The sequence below is a fragment of the Diadema antillarum genome, unplaced genomic scaffold (assembly GCF_040938485.1).
Source record: "Diadema antillarum isolate AM-2024a unplaced genomic scaffold, OU_Dant_1.0 scf00000071, whole genome shotgun sequence".
In the NCBI taxonomy this organism is placed as follows: domain Eukaryota; kingdom Metazoa; phylum Echinodermata; class Echinoidea; order Diadematoida; family Diadematidae; genus Diadema; species Diadema antillarum.
Window position 1 is genome coordinate 12,070,076 of NW_027270960.1, and position 21,853 is coordinate 12,091,928.

Here is a 21,853-nt window from a genome sequence, read left to right on the forward strand (position 1 = left end):
AAATCAGTCAGTACTTACATTTGTGAACACATTTTACAAATAACCAAATGTAAATACTGTTTGACTTAGTGTAAGTAGGGTGAAAAATGCATTATACTGAATACGCATTCCACACAAGAAATAGCATCATATCTCGTAAAATAATCTAATACTGCAACTACAACCTGCCATCACATAGGATCTAATATCATTTTCTATGTATTTATCTATTTTTTTCTTTAAAAGAAGAAGCAGCTTTTCATGTCTAGAGAAGAATTGAGGACAATCTGAGAAGATGCTGTGTAATCGTGTGTGTGCATGTTTTCTTTTTTTGTCATTTTTTTTGGGGGGGGGTTGAGGAGGGAGGGATAGAGGGGAAAGAGGGATGAGGGTTTAGGATTAGGGTTAGAGCATCGTTGAGATATTAAAGAGAAACACGTTGAGAACATGACAGAGTTAAATCTACGGAAAGGTGATCTACTCGTGGAGTGAACTACATTGTACACTCTATCATGCACTAATGTGACACTTCATTGCACTGTGCTACCCAAGAAGACTTGCTAAAATGGAGAATCAACATCTTGGAACCTCTTTAGTTGATCCCTCCTAAGCATGGGCAGGATGCTATACATATATGTATGATTTCTACACAGAATTTGCACAACAACTTGCATTTAGACTTGCAGTTAGACTTTTCTAGAGGGATGTATATAAGCAAGGAATGAGGGTATGGTGCAGTAATTGCACAACCTATAACTAGCTGAATAAGCAGTTTTGAAACACTCTTTCTTTAAAATGTGTAGAAATGGCTCGAATTTGTCAGTAACTATCAAAGAAAGATCTGATGTTGCTATGTACAGATGATATGTGGTCCCTTACTCTTGGATTATAAGGCATGATAGACCCCCGCATTCCTAAACCTCAATAGGAGCAGTATCAGCGGAGTCTACTCCATTCTCCTTTGGTACATCTTTGGTTTCCTCGGTAACCGTCTCCTTGCTCTTGGATTTCTTGATGCCCCCCGAGGCAGCTCCATTTCGCCTGTCCCCCTTCTCCCTCAAGCTCCGCCCTGACGTGATCATCTCGCCGAAGCCGGTCTGGTGGGCGAAGGCGTAGCCCGAACGGACCGAACCGGGTCGCGACTTGGCGCTGCCCAGTCGCGACCCCGGCCTTGCACTGCCCGCACGGGAAACACCGCCGTGCTTGCGAATGACGCGCAGCTCAACGCCCTTCCCTTTACGAGCCTCCTCAGACTCTTTATGTTGGAGGAGGCGTACTCTGTCAGTGAGGGTGGGAAAGATGTCCATCATCAAGGAGCGGCGCCCCAAGACAGGGAAGAGGAGGATGACGGTGACTAGGATCATGGTGAACCAGAAGGTGGGCTGCCGACACATGACCCAGGTCACACCCACGTAGGTAAAGGTCGCCCTCAGTAAGGCGTAGAGGGGCTCAGCGTAGACGAGCAGTGCATAGAGCCAGTAGAGGAGAATACTGCCCCAGATACACAGATGGCTGAATATTGTCCAGTAGGACGTGTCCAGAGCAATCTGTCAAACGGACACAGACACACACACACACAAATAGTTACAGCTCACTACATCATGGCAAAATAGATGGAATATTCTATCAAATCTCACACTCCAAATTACAATTTGACTTTTACACTGGAGGAAAAGAGATACATACTTCCTGCACAATGCTTGATCAACGTACCAACTTGAACACACTCTAAGCCATATTACATGTGGTTTGAGGAGAAGATTCAATCTATTCTGCACTGATTACAGACTAGCATTAACAGAATAACTACAAAAATACAAAACAAACAAAAGGTATTAAAAAATCACTAAATCTCTAAGATTCAAAACAGATTCAACATTTGGCCTACACAGCTTGCTTCACACTTGACACCATCATATTAAAATGCGTACAACATAACTGCAGAATGTCTAGCTCAGGCTAAGAGCAGTACAGTCTGGCAACACTGAGAAAGTATCAATAGTATTGATGAACTCATTACAATCATCAGCTTACCTTGAAGTTGACGATGTGCACGAGGATGGTGGCAACAACACATCCAAAGAGGAACTGAGAATCGATGGTCTGCCCCATCGGGGACAGATTCTCCCTGAAGGCACCTACACACATGGGGGGAGGGAGACGGGAGAGGGTGGAAAAGTGACCTCATGAAAAATACACATATTAAGACTGGAATCCATTGGTTACCGATGTTACCTCAATCAATCAACATCATTGAGGAGTAATACCTTCTGGAAAAGGTTGTCGGTTAAACTATCAGAATCACAACGACAATTTAATCACATATTTCAAATTTGAGTGACCTTAACTGGCTACCGGTAGGTGCTGTATCAAGCTCGAGGTACTTGTGCTGGCGTGACAAAATGTCATCATGGTGATACATCGGTCTACCTTCAGCTCCACATGCACCATCAGATACATAAAACAGAAACCTCAGGTGTGACTCAGTACATATGTTGGCATTCAATGTAATTGAGTCATATTTTGCAAAGACTTTACACTTCTGGTACTCTTACAGCTATTTGGCTTAATGGGAACACACGGTGATTAATATATCCAAATCAACTTGAATAACTACACTCACAACATGAACTTCGATTGGAGCATCCATCTACACCCAGTCTTAACTTCACTTTAATTACTACCTTTGGAGTGCCTCCATAATTCATCATTTGACAGAAAATTTGCATAGATGCCCCAAGAGATGATAGGAGAGGAGGAGCAGACTCACCATAAGGAATGAAGAAGAGTGTGAGGGATGTTAACACACCCTGAAGGAGGCTCTTAAGAAAGACGAACCAGTTGAAGAAGAGATTCTTCTGACCAGGTTTATAAAGGGCAGGGAATTTGACACTCATTGCATCATTAACATCCTGGAAAACACAAAGAACAGTTCAGACCAATTATTCACATTTAGCTTTTACTTTTTCCTAGATCTCCAACATCATACATCACAATAAAATTTGTATCAGAATAAAAAATTAAGATCAAACCATATTGCAGTTTTGTGAAAACACACACACATACACACACACACACACACACACACACACACAAATATAATATATACATATATATATATACATGTATATATATATATATATATATATATATATATATATATATATACATAAAATAGTTTCAAATTCTTGATTCCATCTTGATTTAACTAAAAACAGAAGCTGATTTGTTTTGTAGTATTCTGCTAGGAGAATGTTGTTAGGGAGCTACTTTGGCTGGCTTTGGGTTTTTGAGGTTTCATCAACATATGGGGAACTGGTGAGGTATCATCAGTGGTCAGATCACTGGGAGTGACCAGTGGACTGACCTGGTCAAACATGCCAAGCGATATGACAGGCAGGGAGGTGAAGACAGTGTTGTAGGCTGCAATGAACCACTGGTCATACAGAGTCTGGAGGAAAAAGACAGACATCCAAAGAATCCATTGACATGTCCATATTTCAACTCAGTGTGATACACAATGAATTCTAACAGGTGACTGCATTTATTCCATATGTTGGAATTATCCAAACATACATTTCTTTGGCAAAAATATTCAGCATTCAAGTTCAATTCCTATCAGAAGTTCCAGTTCAAACTGGTGTACCTTAATCTATAAATTATCCATATTAGAAAACACAAATACCAGTATTTCATAGTCATTTATTTTGTTTGGGAGTTCCATGGTTAACTTCTCCTGTGTCACCAAATCATCTTTTTTTTTTCTTCTTCAGAAACATGAATTCTAAATGTGAGATACATTTACACCACAAAACGATCTAGAATATATCAGACAAAAACTCAGGTGATTGATGAAAAAAGAGAAAATCTGCAACTTTGCAATAAGAAATCTCAAGAAATATGCAGACATTCTAATGACATATAATGGAGCAAAGCAATATCAAAGTTACGTCTCATGTTTTCATTTCAGCCATAAAAACAATTTCAAGAGCAGTCTCACCATGGCTGAGTAGCCGCAGAAGAATGCAAACCAGAAGTGACAGACGGTGAAGGCAAAGTTTTTGTAGAAGAAGTAGGACAAGAACTTGCACATGCGGTAGTAGGACCATCGGCCGTGGACCAGGAGTAGCCGTTCTAGGTAGCGGAACTGAGCGAAGGAGAAGTCGCTGGCTAGCACAGCCTGCATCCCTTCCTGACCACTGATACCTACACCAATGTGGGCAGCTGGGAAAATAGATAGACAGAGAGAAATGGAGTTGCAATATTTTTACGATTCAAAACGTATATATCTCTCGTCTAGAAGTATTGATGAACCTGACAATGACAAATATATGAAGCACTGGACAAAGTTATACAAGTCACTTTGTTTCTAAATAATCAACACAGCAAATTTTTCTCCATTCCAAAGCTTGGTTCAACATGACCTTTATAATGCTCAGTTTGATGCCCTCTATTATTCGTGCTTCTCAACCAGTGGGCTGCAAAGCTCTCGTAGGTGTCTCCCAAAAATAAAATGAAACAGATTTGTATGCAATCTAACTAGGCCTTGAGAAAAATTCTAGGTGCCAAAGTGGGCCTTGGGTTTAAAAAGAAAAAAAAAATGTTGAGAATTTCTGCTCTATATCAACAGTGCATCTAATCCACAGATAAAGCATGCTTCTTCCTTCTACAGTATTAATGAGAGGAGAATACTGTAAAACAAGGAATGTTCTCATGCATTTTAATTTTGCAAATTTCGCGAGAGCTAAGATTCGTGAAATTAAAATATATGTGAAAGTTCTTGTCTACAGTGTATGCACTGAATGTTAGAGGCAACTCACGAAAATTTCATGCCGCGAAAAAGGCCATCGGCTCCAATTCGCGAAAATTTCATGCGGCGGAAATATCGTGTTTTACAGTATTCACCCATCTGTGTATTATGAACTATCTCCTGTATACGCCATATATTTCGCGAGTCTAAATTTTCGTGAATCGGGACTTCCCGACAATTTCGCGAGTGGTTAAATTCGCGATCATGGAGTCCTGTACAGAACGGAGAAATGTATACACGTACGTCACATTCATATCGGTACTAGAGTCAATAACTTCGCGTATAGCAGCTGACTCGCCAAATTCGCACAAATAAAAACCTTGTGAAATATTTGGCATATACAGTATTCCAGACAGCAAGACCTCTGGCTGGTATTTGAACTATTGCTCACTTTTGATCATGCTGACATCATTGGCCCCATCACCAATGGACAGAGTGACCGCTTCCCTGTGGGTCTTGACCAGGTCAACGACCTGGGCCTTCTGCAGCGGTGTGACGCGGCAGCAGATGACCGTCTTGCAGTAGCAAGCCGCCTCCAGGAATTCCAGCTCGACCTCGGGGTCTAGGAGATGGGCCTGGGGGGGGGGGGAGGGGGAGGATTAAAGGCATAATTTACCATTTGCAGAAGAAAAAAACCCCCAGCATTAGCACTTTAAAATAGTTCTAAAATGTGATTTGAATATAGAAACAATTAATGTAACATTTTGAACCAGTATAATGGATGTTAAGTATTGTTAGATGTACAAAATGTGAACAATAGTTATAATAAAAATGTTTCCAGACTAAACCATCTACTGTTATGGTTTATAAAAAAATATAGTGATATCTCCATAAATTTTAGGTTTTATTGCAAAAATCTTATAAGGTAGGATGTTTTGTGACACAACTGACCTTAACATATGCGTCAAATGTGATATTTTGAAAAAAAAAACAACATTAAATCACTGCTCCTAAATGTAAACAGGACCTTTAATAGTGAGATGATGTCATGTAGAGGTCAGGGGTCAAGCACTGGGGTGGGGGGGGGGGGAGCTGAAGTTATGAATGTTGAAGGAGATGGTAAACAAATTATCATTAATCATTCTGAGTTACTGCATTGGAATCACAGAAAAACATCAGCTGAGATCAACATAGACTCATACATCTTCCGTGGTGTATTTCAAGTAAATGGGGAGAGAGTGTTACTGCAACAAGTGTAAATTGATTATGGGGGAAGTCAATGCTTGAAAATATTGATAAAAATCTTTGGCAGTACTCTCAAAGCAACTACTTTGGAAAATTTATATAATTTTGCAATCTTTTTCCAATGTCAAACACAAAGTGTGTTTGAGTTTGCAGATATGAAATAAAAGTGGGTACATTAGTACTACTTTTGTTGGTTTAACCATATCAGAAGGATTGATTTTAATAGATATATGATTTTTTAGGTGTAATTTTATATGCTTTGTTATACTTAAAGCACTAGATCCAGCCTGTCACCACGTCAAGACTAATATTTACCAAAGCCGCTCCAGTGACCACCATAGCAAAGCTGTAGATATCTCCCAGCTCATCCATGTCCTTGCTCTTTATTGAGACATCGTCGTCATCGTCCATCTGGTCCTTGTCCTTGATGCCCATCACGTCGCGCATCTTGACCAACGCCCCCTCCAGCTCCTGGCGAGCCTCGTCCTTCTCCCGGGCCGAGATGACGAAGATCTCGTTGAGTTCCTCCGTCAGCAGCCTGCAGGAGTAGCCGATGTTGATGGCTGTCTCCTGCTTGTCTCCAGTCAACACCCACAGTTTGATGTTTGCCTGGTATTAAAGGGGAGAGTCACAGTTTTACACTCTATCATTCGCCTTCCTTCCTTGTGTCAACACATGTTGAAAAGACCATTACCATCACCACCACAACTTTTGTCATAAAACCCCGAGACCCATCACCATAATGGCTACCACAACTATGGCTATCACAACCATCTCTACCACAGCGAAAGCAGGGATGCCAGTTAGAATGAAAGAGAAGGTCTGAAATATATGTATATGATGGTACTTTGTACACAAATGGGCTTGAACTTTGATAATGCCAGAGTCTTAATTCAGGCTTTTACCTGAAAACTGGTTTCCCCGCTAATGCTACAACCAACTGTAACCAAAACTATCGAAACCATACCTAACATAGCTAAAGCTACAACCAACAATAACTAAAACTATCACCACTACCAAAAATTCACTATAGATAACAAGACTCGTTTTCCAGAAAAGACCCCTCTCAAGAGATAAACAAAATAAATTGAAATCAAATAAATTGAAAGCAAGCAAAAAAAGTAAATCATAAATATTTTTGCGATTCTTATTATATACGTCTTATGACCATACAATCTCTTATCAAGCATGCATCTACCCAGCATTCACTTGCACCTCTCTCACTGAATTAATGCTTTCTGCCATTGGGTGCCCGTTTCATAAAGGGGTTTATGATGATTGCGAGTTGCTACAATTGCAGCAACCATGGTAATGACACCAATACTCACATCTGATTGGTTGCTGAAAGGCGGTTGTCATAGAAACTGTTGAATTGTAACTAATTATTGCTGAAGACATTTTTTTTTTTTTTCAGAGCAAATTGCAAAATCTTTCCAAACTATTTTTTTTCCTGATGTCTAGGAAGTTTTGAAAACCACACAGAGAGTCTTCTAGATTATTATGCACCATATATACACACAAGTATTCATTGTTATTGCCTATGACATGGTGGCCTGGTTTGCCTACAATGCCGAGCTGAGAAACAGAGCTAGACGTACCTTGTGGAGGTTCTCGATAGTTTGTGGCACTCCATCCTGCAGCTTGTCTTCAATGGCTGTGGCTCCCAGGAGGACTAAGTCTTGCTCGATCTCCTCATAGACAGCATCCAGCTTGGCCTCGCGGTCTACCAGGGCAGTCCTGTGGGTTCCATGTTAGAGTCATGAAAATTGATATAGGTCACTCACCCCCTGGGGGTGTTTCATAAAGCTGTTCTTAAAGTTACAAACGACTTAAGAACGACTGCTGATCAGTTCTTGTGCAGAATTATTACTGATCACCAGTTGTTTCTCAAGAGTCGTTCATAACTTTAAGAGCAGCTTTATAAAACACCCCCAGGACAATTAACCAAAACCCTTCCCGTGACCCTGACTCTAGTCCTATTCCTGAACCTAATCCTGAACATAACCCAAATTCTAACCTGCTAACTCTAACCCTAATCTTTACCGTAATCCCATCACCAACAAGTACGAGTATTTAGCGGGGGGTATAATAATTTCCATGGGGAGTAATTGTCTCTACACGTGAAGATCATTTCTGGTATGAGAGAATACTAGGTTGCATTGTGTAGACTTGTGATACCATCATAAACCGAGTGATTTGCCTGGAAAGTACACAGTCACTTTAAAACTGCATGAATATCCACTACATTATATACAGAGGACTTCAAGCCTTCTCTTTACAGTCAAAAGAGACTTCCAATACTATAAAATGTACAAGATACAATTGTAAATCTGATTATGGTTGAGGTTATGTTTGTGGGTAGAATTTATGTTTCGCTTAGGGTGCAGATATTTCACGGGAGAAATTGTCGCAGGTGTAAATGCCACGGAACCGGAGACGGCTGCTTACGATGCATCATGGTGCTTCTTTCTCCACTCAAGGTAGGTGTACTCATCCAGCTCCTTCATTGCTAGACAGAGCGTCCGAAGACCTTCGTTGGCAAAATCCTGGGCACGGGACACAAGTGATATGATACATGTCATCAGACACTTTATCAAACAGACAACCACACAGATACACACACACAGTCATTCATACATAAACTGGTACATGTGGTACATCATAGTGGCTCCACCCCTCCACAAAGTACAGCAGTGTGATAGTATAGTTATTTAACACCATGAAAACTGGTTCTATCATCCTTACATGGCCAGAAAATCTGTGAAAACCATGGTTGCTAACTATGCTCATACCCGGCTCCTACACACTGCCTTGTGCAAGGATATCCTGTTTATTATTTGTAAAGCAAAAGACTGTGACATCATTTACTCTGGTGCTCTACAAAGAATACGATCCAAAGTATGACCAGGGTCCTGTTCTATGAAGAGTTAAAATTGATTATATAGTTGATTTCAACTGTAAGTCTATGGCAGCCTGTGTGGTAAGGAAATGTAAAATCGATTTTATCTTTTGATAAAACGGGGCCCAGCTCTACATGACAAGACCAAGCAAGAGGCAAGTTTGCATGTGACTCACATTCAAATGTTCCGCCGTGATATCCTTCACATTATCACTGGAGCCGCTAAGTCTCTCGTAGATCACCGTGTCGGCTCCCTTGCAGAATAGCTTGATCTTGTTGTTTTGCTTGACGATGACCGACATGCGCTTCCGGACGTTGTTGAAGTCCAAAATATGCAGCAACTCATACACCTCATCCCGTCCCAGTGCATTCAGTGTGATGGTGGTTGGTGTTCTCGACTGTCCAAAGAGCAAATGAGAAAATGACCAGTTAATATTTGGGACAGATGGTCTACAACGTAGAATTATATACCTCCTTTAATGAATCCTTGATTCTGATTGGTCAGAGGTGCAGTCAATATTTTTCACTGTGCTGCCTAGCAGTCATATAGTGTTTTTTTTTTTTTTTTTAAGATGCATGTAAGTCTATCTTGCATGTGTATCTATAATTGTGCATTCTTGTTCATTGTGACAGTACCTTGTGCATGTATCTAATATGCATTGTGAAATGATATTTTACATGATTTCTCTTACCCATTGAATGTTGACTTTATTTTCAAGGCTTTAATCTAGAAAAAAATATCATAAATAAAGTGGGACGGGGTATACAAAACAAAATATCAACTGCCTTCTTTCTGGTATGCTAAGCTCCATGACTTTGTCCGGGGGCATAGCACTGTTTGAGAAATCATCTCTGGGCAAATAGTTTTAACCATGTCCCTCGAAGCAGTCAATACTTCTACACTAATCACCTTTGGGATCATAGCATAGTAATGCAGAAAAACAAAAGTGAGACATATGAATAAAGGTTACTCACAACCATAGAATATATGAGTGGCTGTCCTATGAATATTTTGAGCATAAACAAACTTGTTCATTGCTTGCTGTGTCAGTATTATGGGAAACAACTTCTACAATGAACAAGAGGGGTCAATCATGATGGCAGAATGCATCTCATACAACATGTTATAGTGTTTTATACAAAATGGAAGTACATTCAAGAATTAATGGAGCAAAAACGTATGGGAATTCACACCATCAGCAAATAATATTTGCATGAAGTTACTTACTGTCACTCCGTAATAGTCATGAAGATCAATAAACAATACCTTGAAGACATAGCCAAAATTTCTGGCTGCTCCGACTAATGCTGCCTCATCAGGAGACTGTGCCTGGTAGGCTAGGTTGCCTGAAAAAGAGAAAAGGACGTAATTACAAAATGGATCTAAAAATAAATCACATTGAAAAACCAGTAATCACTTACAATGGCAGGCCTATTCAGTCACAAACATAGAAGCCTCCCCATCCCCCTTTCTTGCCCCATCCTCATTGTGACTTTCTGAGCTTAGAGCACATTATACAACACCTAAAAAGAATGTAGCTATCCAATTGGTCGATTGCCCATCACGTGACATGTAGTTAAAAGTTCTATCGCACGCTGTGGCTGTCAGCTGTGCAATTTTGTTTGAGCAAAAATGGATAGCGCATGGCTGACGTCACCCATTTCCATTGACACCCATGTTAAACTCACGATTGACTCAAAGGTTTTGTTCCATCGCATGGCTCTGATGTCACAATAAATAAACATTTGCCACGCGCACTCAACAATTACAAGCACGCTTACAAGTGCGAACTTTTGTCACTCATTTCAACCGATTGGCTCTGAGTACGTACATACGTATACGGTGACTGTGCGGCTACTTATTCGTCTTTCACGGGAAATGGTTGCGATTTCTGTGCTGAATTCCAGAATCTGTGTGGACCACATCTGTTGATGTTCGAGGTGTTGTATAAAACAAATAGTGTATGGTCTTTACTCGTGCCATGGAATGAGATTTCGCACTTGGTGAAAGATGAGGCGCACTATTCAATGAGACGAAGCCGAGTTGAATACAGCGCCTATTTACGATTTACTTTTTTTTTTCCGGAATAATATTATATTGGATGGCATGAATGGGAAAGCAGGGAATATTGCATGGGTCTTTAAGGAGTGTTTGGCTGACAAGGTACCTTGTTCATCCTGCTCCACCATCACAGTATGGCAGAGGGAGAGTAGACGGAAGAATAGCAGGCTTGTTCTGTCGCCAAACTGTACCGAGTCCAGCAGGCTCTGGTCGTAGAACCTAAAGCCAGGGTCACACATCTTATTGGCTGAGAAGTCCACCAGGGGTGTGTCCTGATTTGGGGATGACGTTTAGAGCAGATGGAATGATTTTATACATTTCATTTCAATTTTTTCGGCCGTTGAGGACGATTTAATTTTGCAACAACATGCATTACCCATAGACACCTGCACAAGTATACTCGGGATTTGTCCTCAACGGGTTAATAGCATTCAGAAGGTATTCCTGTCTAGAGCTTTTGAAAACATTTATTCGACATACAAAGCAGCTGCTCTTTAATGATTTTGAAAAATAATATGTGGGATTTACTGTGGGATAAGAATTTAGAGCAAATTGACCATCATGAATGTATTATATCTTATACATACAGAGTAAATATATATATACAAATAAGTATCATAGAGCTTATGCACCAATAGGAGTGTAAAATCTTAACTGCAGGGCACTTTGCAGTTTACTGTTCAATGCAACATTTATTTCAAATTATATACTTACTATATCCAGTGCTACATTTCCATATACCAGTGCACAGAGAGAAGACAGACATACGTACATATCATTGTTCTCTCACTGACAAGTTTCTCATCTACGTAAATGCTTTGAATGATGTCAATGAACATACATCTATCTAGGCCATAAAACAGGATTTAACTTAGAGTGGATCCCTGATTAAGTTTTCAGCTCACCTCTGTTATCTCCAGCAAATCTCCATTGGTATCTTTCACATCGCCAAATTTCTTTCCACCGATTGATGCTTTTTTGAAAGTCATGATGTTCTGATGCAAGAGACAAAACCAGAGCAAATAAACAACTTATTTCTCTCCTTCAACAGCTGACATGGAAATGCCAACATCTTGTATGTGTGACTGTGCATCACAAAACCAACAAAAAGGCACACCCCTTGATTTTACGAAAGGACTCACAAAAGAAGAAATGAGTCAACCATGTCAATTTTTGGCTTTCCATATTTTCCGAAAGAGCTACTCTTCTTCTACGTTATTCTTGAGTTTGGAATCATAACATGAATGGGAAAGTGGGATTTCTGCAGTTTTTCTACAACCATTTTTGGTAGAGTAGTGTGATCAGGTATGTCTTTGAGGCCCCTTTTCATTTCTTGAAAATTCTTTGAACACTCTTCACTTTCAACTTTAATAACTTTTGAAAGGAAAATGCCACTGCTCTACAAGTTGTCATTAATCATGGACAGAATGCGTTGATAGAGCACGCTCAATTTTAGTTTAATCTGATAATCCCTTTATTGTTGTTGCTACAGTGGATCACATCCTGTTTTTGTCCTATTCATTGCACAGGTAGCACGGCTTGGTAAAGATCAAGTGCTTGAATAGACCCTGTAATTCAGAGCCTCTTTTCTCAGTTCACGCTTTTCAAGAGTGTGTGTTTTCTTTCCAATATCTAGATAGGTTAGGAGAGTCCACTTGGATTGAGTTATATATCATTTTAAAGCTGAGAGTTTGCTCTTTCAAAATCTGCCCTTTAACTAAAAATCCATGTCTGGCAATGTTTGCTGGTTTTGTGGTTGGTCACATATTGCCTTTGCATGTAGCAGAGGCTTGATCCAGTCTGATTTCCAGAATGTAACTTCCTTGTCAATCAAGATTATTTGATACTTAACTACATGGACCATCAAGTACAACAGGAAACTGCTTAGATGTTAATCACATTAACTCTGAGTTCATACGACTAGAATGGTGGCTCACACAGCTCTAGAATGATTCATATCTATAGGTGGTACATATGCATGATAATTTTGCAATGATGCGATACTAAAGTTTCTAGAATTCTTTTTTTAAAATCTTTCCTTGGTTGCATGTTCTTAATATAGAAACTTATCAAAGATTAACCAACTACTTCCTTTTTTTTTTCTGTTTTCTATTTTCTATATTTTTATTTTTTATTTTTTATTTTTTTCTATATATATTTTTATTTTCTATTTCTTATTTTTTTAATATATATTTTTATTTGTCCTTTTTCATCTTTTTTATCTTTATATTTCTCTTTTTACACCAGAAGACTTATGACAAGTTCTGGCCTGGCAATAAAGCTCAGTGTGATGTCAAATTGTGGAACAACTCTGTCTGCAGACACTGTCATGGATCCTACAAGGAAAGAACTGAAGGACTTTGGGGTGGTGTCCTGAAATCCTTCCTAGGAAGAAATTTCTTCCTACGTCAGGATTTTTTCCTATGTAGTATTCTGAAAATCTTCCTTGAGTTTCATCATGAGTGTCTTCCTGACTTGTTTCCTAAACTTAGGAAGAAACTTATAAGGATATGGTAATGAGGATGAGATATGCAAATTCCTGACTTAGGAAGAAGTTAGTATTCTAGAGTGCACTTAGGAAAGAATTTTAGGAAGATATCTAGGAAAGCCCCACCCCTGTCCTAAGTACGTTGTTAAGATATAGCAAGCTGCAAAACATCGCGATAGGCGCTTGTCATTCACAGCGTGCAACATGTACTTTGATGCGCGAAATGGGCATGAGAAAGGGGATATGCCACGCACACATGTATTCAACCCTACGTCGTAATAATACGCAATTGTCATTGGCGGGTTCCCTATGATATGGCATTTTGTATTGGCTTAAGAAAGGACATGGGCGGGGATAAGGATGGCCTAATTTGCATTAAGAAGTTCCTAGGAAGATATTTCAGAGTACCAATTTTGTCTTTCCCAGGCACTTCCAAAGTTTCTGACTTAGGAAGAAACTTAGGAAGGAACTTAGGAAGATTTTCAGAATACCACCCTTGATTCATATAATGCTGTAGTTTCCTCCCAGTTGACAGACCATCCTAAGTATCACCTATCAAAGGGAAGATGGCCAGCAACACAAGAAAGGCTGCCCCCTACCTGTGTAAGCGTGCCAGTCTTGTCAGAAAAGACATACTGGATCTGGCCCAGTTCCTCATTCAGAGTGGTAGACCTAGCCTTGGCTCCAGTCTCCTTCACGTCATAGTACATCTTGGTGTCCCAATTGATCAGCATACTTTGGAAGAGTCGTATCACCTCCACACTGCACACACAACAACACATCAAAGTCAGAAAGTCTTGATGTAGGCTATTTCAAATCAATCAGGGGGTCTCAATTGATAGGTAGAAGGTAACATAACATGAGGTTGACAATCATAAACCTTTTTTTATAAGAAAAAGAACATTTCATAAAATGTATTTACAATAAACCTAAACGGTCAATTTAGTCACATACACTGCATGTACTGCATTCATCCATGCCAAACTCAAAGAGGTAGTGGTTTGAGAGGAAACATTTTTAAATAGACTACCAGTTTGAAGTAAGAGAAGGTTTGAATACAAGATATGAGATATAAGGGGAAAACTTGGGTGTGGATAGCATCAAGGGTAAAAGGTCAAGGGTCAGAGAGGCTTAAAATACGGTGGGACGGGGTCGGAGGTTACAGACTTACGTGACATAGAGAGAGATGGGCACCACAGTGTTGAGGACTATGATGTATGAGAAGAAGACTAGCGTAGCGATGATGGCAGCATTACTCTGGTTCCAAGGATTGTAGACCTGGAACTCCTTCCCCACCCGGAGCTCCCAGGTTGAGGCCAGAATTGAGCAGATAATGCACATGATGAAGAGGAAACCAAAAATCTGGAATCACAAATGTGCAGGATTAGTAATTTTACCACAAATTGTATGATACAAAATAACAAATAATCATCACTCGAAGAAATTACAATATCAGGAGAATATTTGTGAAATACTTAGCAAACTATGACTCTGTTTAAAAAGTCATCATTGTTGAACCATATAATTAAATTAAATTAAATTCAATTCAATTTATTTGGCACATAATAAATCAAAAGTACATTATGTACCAGTGGCGGATCCAGAGGGGGGCGCAACCAGCGCACGCCACCCCTTTATTTCTCGTTAAAAAACAAAAGAAATAAAAAGAAAAAACATGAAATGAAACCCGGAAGTGGCACCAGAAATATTAGTCACGCCCCCCCTTTACAGAATTCCTGGATCCGCCCCTGTGTACACAATAAAAACAAAAGCAATGTGTATAAACATACATGCACACATTATGGAAATCAATGCCGGAACCCCTTTGAAGCATCTGGTGCTTGTTGTTGGGGCCCAAAACAAAATTATACAAAATACAGTTGCTAAATAGCATATTGTGCAAAAATGAAAATGCAAAAAAAAAAATTACACACACAAAAAAACTTATCAGCCCTACACTATGCACACACACACACCACATTCTCATCACACACACAGCGCACACCCAACACACTCATTCAGTAGCAATGTCAGGATCAAAGAAGTGAAGAGTAGAAGAAATTTGGTAGCAAGCAGTCTACTCAGATATGGATAACAGTTTCTTAAAAGTATCTTGTTTAAATAATGACAGAATTTCATCCTGTTTAAATCTAACCTACAACATGAAATTAAGCAAATATTCGAGAGAAAATCTACAGAGAATAGAAAGGTCATAACAAAACCGCCCATCAAAACTTTTCTCCATCATTTACGAGTAACTGTTACTAATCCCCCTCTGCTACAAGGTGGATACATGGATGTTAATCCTTTCAATTACATATGATCATTTTCTCTATGAAAAATGAGAAATTCTGCAGAATTACAGTACAATATTACAGTGAATGCTTAAGTGGTTTACAAATCCTATACATTTATGTGCTGTGCAATCTTGACCACACACATGACAGATGACCTGATGAAGGGAGTTATAATATGGATATTGGTAAGAATGCAGGTTTTATACTCCTTTGCAGAAGATGACTACTGAACTTAGGAAGACCACTTTCTTGTTGACATGTGTGCCCAGACTACAACACTTACAAAGACCACCATCTTGTTGAGAAGTCTGTCCAGACTTGTTCTCTTGAATTTTGTTTTGCCGCTGTTCTGCATCAGCTTGGTGTCCAGGCCAGCAAAGATGACGATGCCGTAGCACCACTGTGTGTTGCGTAACCTGGAGTGGCAACCGAGGGATTAGGGAGAGAAATCAGTGAAATTTTACTCAGTATCTAGTCAAGAAAAACTTCTTGAAGTATCTTGTTTGTGGTTTTATATACGATGCAGCACAACACTGCACAACCTGAAGAATTGTCAGACTAATTTACCCAGTCATTCATGGCTATGAAATAACAGTTACATGAAGTTACTATTGGTTTACTACCTGAAGCATGGGGCACGTCTCTGCTACTTTGAGATCTCAAAGAAAATTTTAGCCACAATTTGGGCAGCATTCGTACAGCTCAAACTGACCACAAGATTCAAGACTTGATGGTATTCTTAATACACACTGCACAAGCCTGTTACTTGAGAACATGAATTTTAAAATCATGTTTGAATACATGAAGAGCAGATATATATTTTCCCCATTTTTCATTTTGTAAAGCTGACTCAGTTTCTAATAGCGAACTGGAAAAATATCAAGAAAACTGGCCAAGATGAAATGCAAACATTGTGTCAATATGTCACTTCAGAATGTTCATCACATGGAGATACAACAGGTGGTCGAACCAAAGATACACGTATGACAAAATGGACACAGCCCAAGCTGGAGGAGGAAAGCGAAAAAGGAGACATTTAAGTTCAAGAAGAGGACAAGAACTTGTCCTTGGTTGACTTCATACCTGCATCCCCTCAGCATGATCTGGTCATTGTTGAGGGAAAACTTCTCATCTGCCCAATTCATGGCGCCTTCAAACCTGTCCAGCACATTGTTTGGAGCCTCACACTTTATCTCACCTAAACACGATTGGGATGAAAGCGAAGGAATAAAGATTGATGGGAGAAGGAATAACAAATGGACAGAAAAAAAAAAAGATCCATGGGAGAAAGATGGTGCACAATAAAAAAGAAAAGATGGCAATGAAGATGAAATAAGAAAGAGGTAGAGGTTGGGAGAAAGAGGATAATGAGAAAGAGATTGAGAGAGTGAGGAGAAGATAGAAATGACTTTTGAAAAACATGTTTTGATTTGTTTTTACTTTATGATAATAAGCTTGAATTTATTGCCATTGCTTTAGAAAGAACAAATTGATAAAGCACTTCCTTTGTATGGAGTCAATTACAAATTTTCATCACGGGAAAAACTTTAAGCAAACATATTTAGATTGAAATCAATACTACAGGTAACAAAACTCCAATGGAAGATGAGGGTATACTAGCTGATTTAGTGCTACACTTTATTTCAACAAGGTCTTTTTCTCTCTCATGACAAAATCTAAACTTGTCATTTGATTCTATCATTAGAAACACCTTAAACAAACAAACTTTTTGAGACTGAAACTAAAATAACATCTGCAAATCTCTTTTGATGACCACATTAATTTCACTTTCATATTGCGGCAGACTCAAGTCATATAAATCATGTTTATCCTGAACTGAACTTTACGCAGCATGACCTCCAAAAAAGATAAATCAATCATGTCGATGATTTCAGCAGAGTAGTGGCAAAGCAAACCACTATTAAAGACAATCATTAAACAAAGATCTCTTCAACCTGTCAGCTTGCTTTCTATCACTGGTATCATATCTATTATTTAGTAATATTCATAATTATTTGACAAAGGAGGATACTGAAACCAAAGTTATGAATTAACTAGAAAAGCATTCCGAGAGCGCAGACATCCGCCCAGCAGTTACTTTCCACCGATGATCTTGCTCTTCCATAGAGATCAGTGATTTCCACCCACTGAAAAATCGCCCAATTACCCAATATAGAAGCCTTTGTTAAGTCATAAACCCTCAGATGCGCGGCGTGCCTCGCCCCAGCAGAAATTAGAGCACGCACTTTAGTACGCCCATGAAAACTTCAAAAATGCGCAGCTTGAACTCCCAAGTTCATTGACCCTACGTGGTAAATTATTGAAAATAATTTTAAATAAATAATTTTAGTGCTGACAATACTTTTAATGATAAGCATATCTTGAATCAGGGGTGGATCCAGGAATTCCGTAAAGAGGAGGCGCCTTTACAAAGTTCAAGGGGAGATACAAGAGCCCCCGCCCATTTTTTCTTTTTATTTCATTTGTTTAAACAAAAAAATAAAGAGGGGGCGCAAGCCCAGTGCGCACCCTTTGGATCCGTCACTGCTTGAATGTTGTAATTTTGAACATCCTGTACAATGCATAATCTAAATTTCTAAAATACACTCAAGAAAGGTAGAGCATGACTTCCCAGTGAAACCGAATGGTTTCAACATGATGGGATTTGTAGCAAAGGTAACTTACCATTGAAATGACTTAATCTGTCAAGGTCTTCACCGAGCTTTGATGTTTCTGGAAGCGCTTGTCTCACTTTAAGATTTGTTTCACTGGAGAGAGACAGAAATTAACAAAACTTATCATTAACATAGCTATCACATTGACAAGGGTGGAAAATGAAATTGGTGTACAAGGATAATATCAGAACGTCTTGATAAACTTGTCTGATAGATGAAGGTATGTGTATGTGAATCAGTATCAATTCAGAACACTTATGTACTCAGTTCAGTATACTTAACTCAAATTCAAGTCAATTCAAGTCAAACTTAACCTGTTGAAGACTAGTTATGAGTATACATGGGCAGGTGTCTACATGAAATGCATGTTAAAGCAAAATTGGCTTGTCCTCAATGGGTCAAACAAGATCTGGGGGGCATTTCATGAAGGAACTTGTCGGATAAAATATCTGACAAGTCAATTATATCCGACAAGTCAATTATATCCAACAAGTTTTGAGAAATTCTTTAGTCTGATTGGCTGATTTCTCTGAACTTGTCGGATATAATTGACTTGTCAGATATTTTATCCGACAAGCTCCTTCATGAAATGCCCCCCTGGACAGACAGAAAGACATGCCAAGATTGTAATTCCTTGGCTAAAAATTTTACCAGCATTTTGAGATTTTCGTAACAACACTGCAATCATCAATTTATAAACAAACGAACAGTCTATGTAGTAGGCCAGCCAAGACGATTTTTTTTACTTTGGACGGCAAAATTTGTTAATGCTAAGTTTTCCAGCTGAAAGTCTTGCAAAAATACTCAAGTTTAGCGTACGGCCGGATGTCAAGCGCATTTTTGCCGAAAAATGTCTTTTTTAGCACAAAATTTGAAAGAATGTAAAAAATCACGATTTTTATTTTTTTACCGAAATAAGTAATGGTTGATAAGTACCTTTCAAACTAGAAATGTGTTATCTTCCATTTCAAGTTTAGAACCTGACTAATATGCATTTGAATATAGAATTTTTACACGCACATATATGGCGCAATGAAACATAAAAACTTGATTTACTCAAAATTGTACTTTGTAAAATCTACCAATATTTCAAAGTTTTTTTAAACTACCTAAATCAATCTATTCAAAAGTTTTTATTATTCCGAAATATAATATATATTCTGATATCTTATGCAGCAAAGAAATTACAAGATAAGGCGAAAGATAACTCGTTTTATGTTATCCTAAATGGGACGATGTATTTTTACCGGACGCGCATTTTGAATGAAAAATCGAATGTATAGCGTAAGCCCATATATATTGTACATGGTATATAGTGCGTGTAGGTATTTATCTTACATAATTGGCGAAGTCAATGGACAGGTTGGATAGCTGACTGCAAAACCCTTTGTGGCACCTTGATATGACTGAAATGTGCTTCTTCCCCACCCCCCCCCCAAAAAAAAAAAAAATAAAATCAGTAGTGTTGTTACCATGGCAACTGATCATCATTAGGTCACTCCCTGAAAATTTCAAATATTCATAATTGTAAAACGTACAAAAGTGTTGAAACATTTTGTGTGTGTGTGAAAAATGTGTCATTCTAACTAATCTATGTTTAATAATGAAACCTAAGAGTTATATAAAATTGTTTACTATGTTCGGAAATGGTTGTCATGGAAACCGTGATAACAAATCACATGTTACTGGGAAAAATTACGATACCAAATCTCCCATCCTGCATACTCACCCCTTCCCCCGAGAATGCTTTGGAATTCGTAATGCTATATAGTTTGCATTCTCAGGCCCTGAAACGGAGCCCTGCAAGGGATAGGCACGAAATCACTTTTACTTTTGTAATGTTCTAAGGGGAGGTGTTTGCATTTTATTTTGATTTATTCTCCCGCAGAAGACTTATACTAAATGTTTCTTTTATGATGGTTGATTGTTGACATGCAACGTTGTTTGGAACGCACACTTAGTCAGCGACATAAAAATGTTATTATGTATCCCGGATTTGTGTGAAAAAGTAAGGCAAATATCACCCTCAAAAGAGAAAATAAGAAGCGAAAAGGAAGTAGAAGTGAAATGCGTACAATGCAATAACAGTTTTATTTCCCCTTCCCATCATTAAGTCGGTTATATCATCGAGTCTATATTGCAGATTATATTAATCCTTGGCCAAGTTCTATGTCCTTGGAGCAGACATGTAACAACTTGTTTGTTTGCAATTCGATTTTTTTTTCTATATTATCACAAATTTGTGAAAAAAAAAATCATTTCAGTTATCACCAACACTCTAAATTCCCAGTCAACCAACAAAACGTACTACACAATGTGCACACGCCCGCAACCACCGTCTCAAACAGCGTTCACGAATGAAATACAGTAAACAGTAAACGAGGCAATTTCTCTTTTTTAAAGCAATGATTTGACATTAGCGTACATTTACTAGAATAGCAGCACTTGACATCTATGTTGCTGGTTACCAAAATGCTGATTAGAATACCATACACAGTAAGAACATGCTTGAATCCTGCAAAATATATATAATTATTTCTCTTCAACAGTATTTCGTTTTGAAAGGTAAAGAACCTCAGTCTCCATTTGTGGACATCTAAAAACAAACAAAAAAATCCATCTGAAAGCAATCTTCTTAAATGATTAAAAGCTTTAGATGAGAATGAGTCCTCAGTGAAAATGTCTTTCATGAACAAATCTCTGTGATATACATCAAAAGAGTTTGAAAAACAATACAAATTGCGCTGACTACATTAACTGCATTGACAGCCTCAATTTTTTTTTTGAATGTGACATATACTATAATGTGTCCAGCATCACAAACGTTACACCAGTTAGAAAAACAAAATGTTCTCTTTAAGCAATATTTCAATATCTCTATCTTTTAAAAAATTTGTGGTTACATATCCTAGCTAATTATGACTGTACGCTGTTGCATTGCACTTTCGTCAATGTACAACTAAATTAGAATGGTGACTGCCAAATTTTTAAAAATCTACTTTTAGTCTGATATTATTTTTGTGTTCTGCAGACCAGTGTGATAAGGTATCTGTACTGAATACTCGTCTCTCAATGAAGAAAAAAAAAAAATCACCTCTCCAAAATGCATGGTACCGGTATTTCCCTCTAATACTTTCCCTCATTCCAAGTACCAGAATACATTGCTGGGGCCCTGAATAGCTAACATATATTACAGTATTACCAACATCATGACAATTATGGCACATGTGAAAGAAAACCTGGCAAAACATACATCTTGACCAGTACATTTTCTTTTCACTACTTCTTGTACTTGGCATTTGGATTGAAACATTTTACTTATGTTCGTTCCTTTAAGCTACATACTATTCTTTTATATCTTAAACTAGAAAAGAAAAAACATGCTCTATGCTATTTCCCTTCAGATTCACCAACTGTTACTTTGTGAAATTTTCTCTTTTTAAGCACTTCAACGTGCA

General features: G+C 38.5%; 1 protein-coding gene across 1 annotated transcript in view; it reads right to left on the reverse strand.

The window, feature by feature from the left end:
- Positions 1–435: 435 nt before the first annotated feature.
- Positions 436–21,853, reverse strand: part of LOC139717045 (probable phospholipid-transporting ATPase IM) — a 94,148-nt gene continuing 72,730 nt past the window's right edge. The window contains exons 8-25 of the mRNA XM_071628557.1: positions 18,406–18,488; positions 16,804–16,918; positions 16,004–16,136; positions 14,595–14,785; positions 14,023–14,185; positions 11,841–11,930; positions 11,042–11,207; positions 10,141–10,220; positions 9,050–9,271; positions 8,423–8,520; positions 7,573–7,711; positions 6,290–6,583; positions 5,181–5,364; positions 3,980–4,203; positions 3,347–3,430; positions 2,750–2,891; positions 2,014–2,117; positions 436–1,526 (exon numbers count right to left, since the gene is read on the reverse strand). Coding sequence (XP_071484658.1) covers positions 894–1,526; positions 2,014–2,117; positions 2,750–2,891; positions 3,347–3,430; positions 3,980–4,203; positions 5,181–5,364; positions 6,290–6,583; positions 7,573–7,711; positions 8,423–8,520; positions 9,050–9,271; positions 10,141–10,220; positions 11,042–11,207; positions 11,841–11,930; positions 14,023–14,185; positions 14,595–14,785; positions 16,004–16,136; positions 16,804–16,918; positions 18,406–18,488 — 3,145 coding nt within the window. The 3' untranslated portion in view covers positions 436–893. The remainder of the gene's footprint in view (positions 1,527–2,013; positions 2,118–2,749; positions 2,892–3,346; positions 3,431–3,979; positions 4,204–5,180; positions 5,365–6,289; positions 6,584–7,572; positions 7,712–8,422; positions 8,521–9,049; positions 9,272–10,140; positions 10,221–11,041; positions 11,208–11,840; positions 11,931–14,022; positions 14,186–14,594; positions 14,786–16,003; positions 16,137–16,803; positions 16,919–18,405; positions 18,489–21,853) is intronic.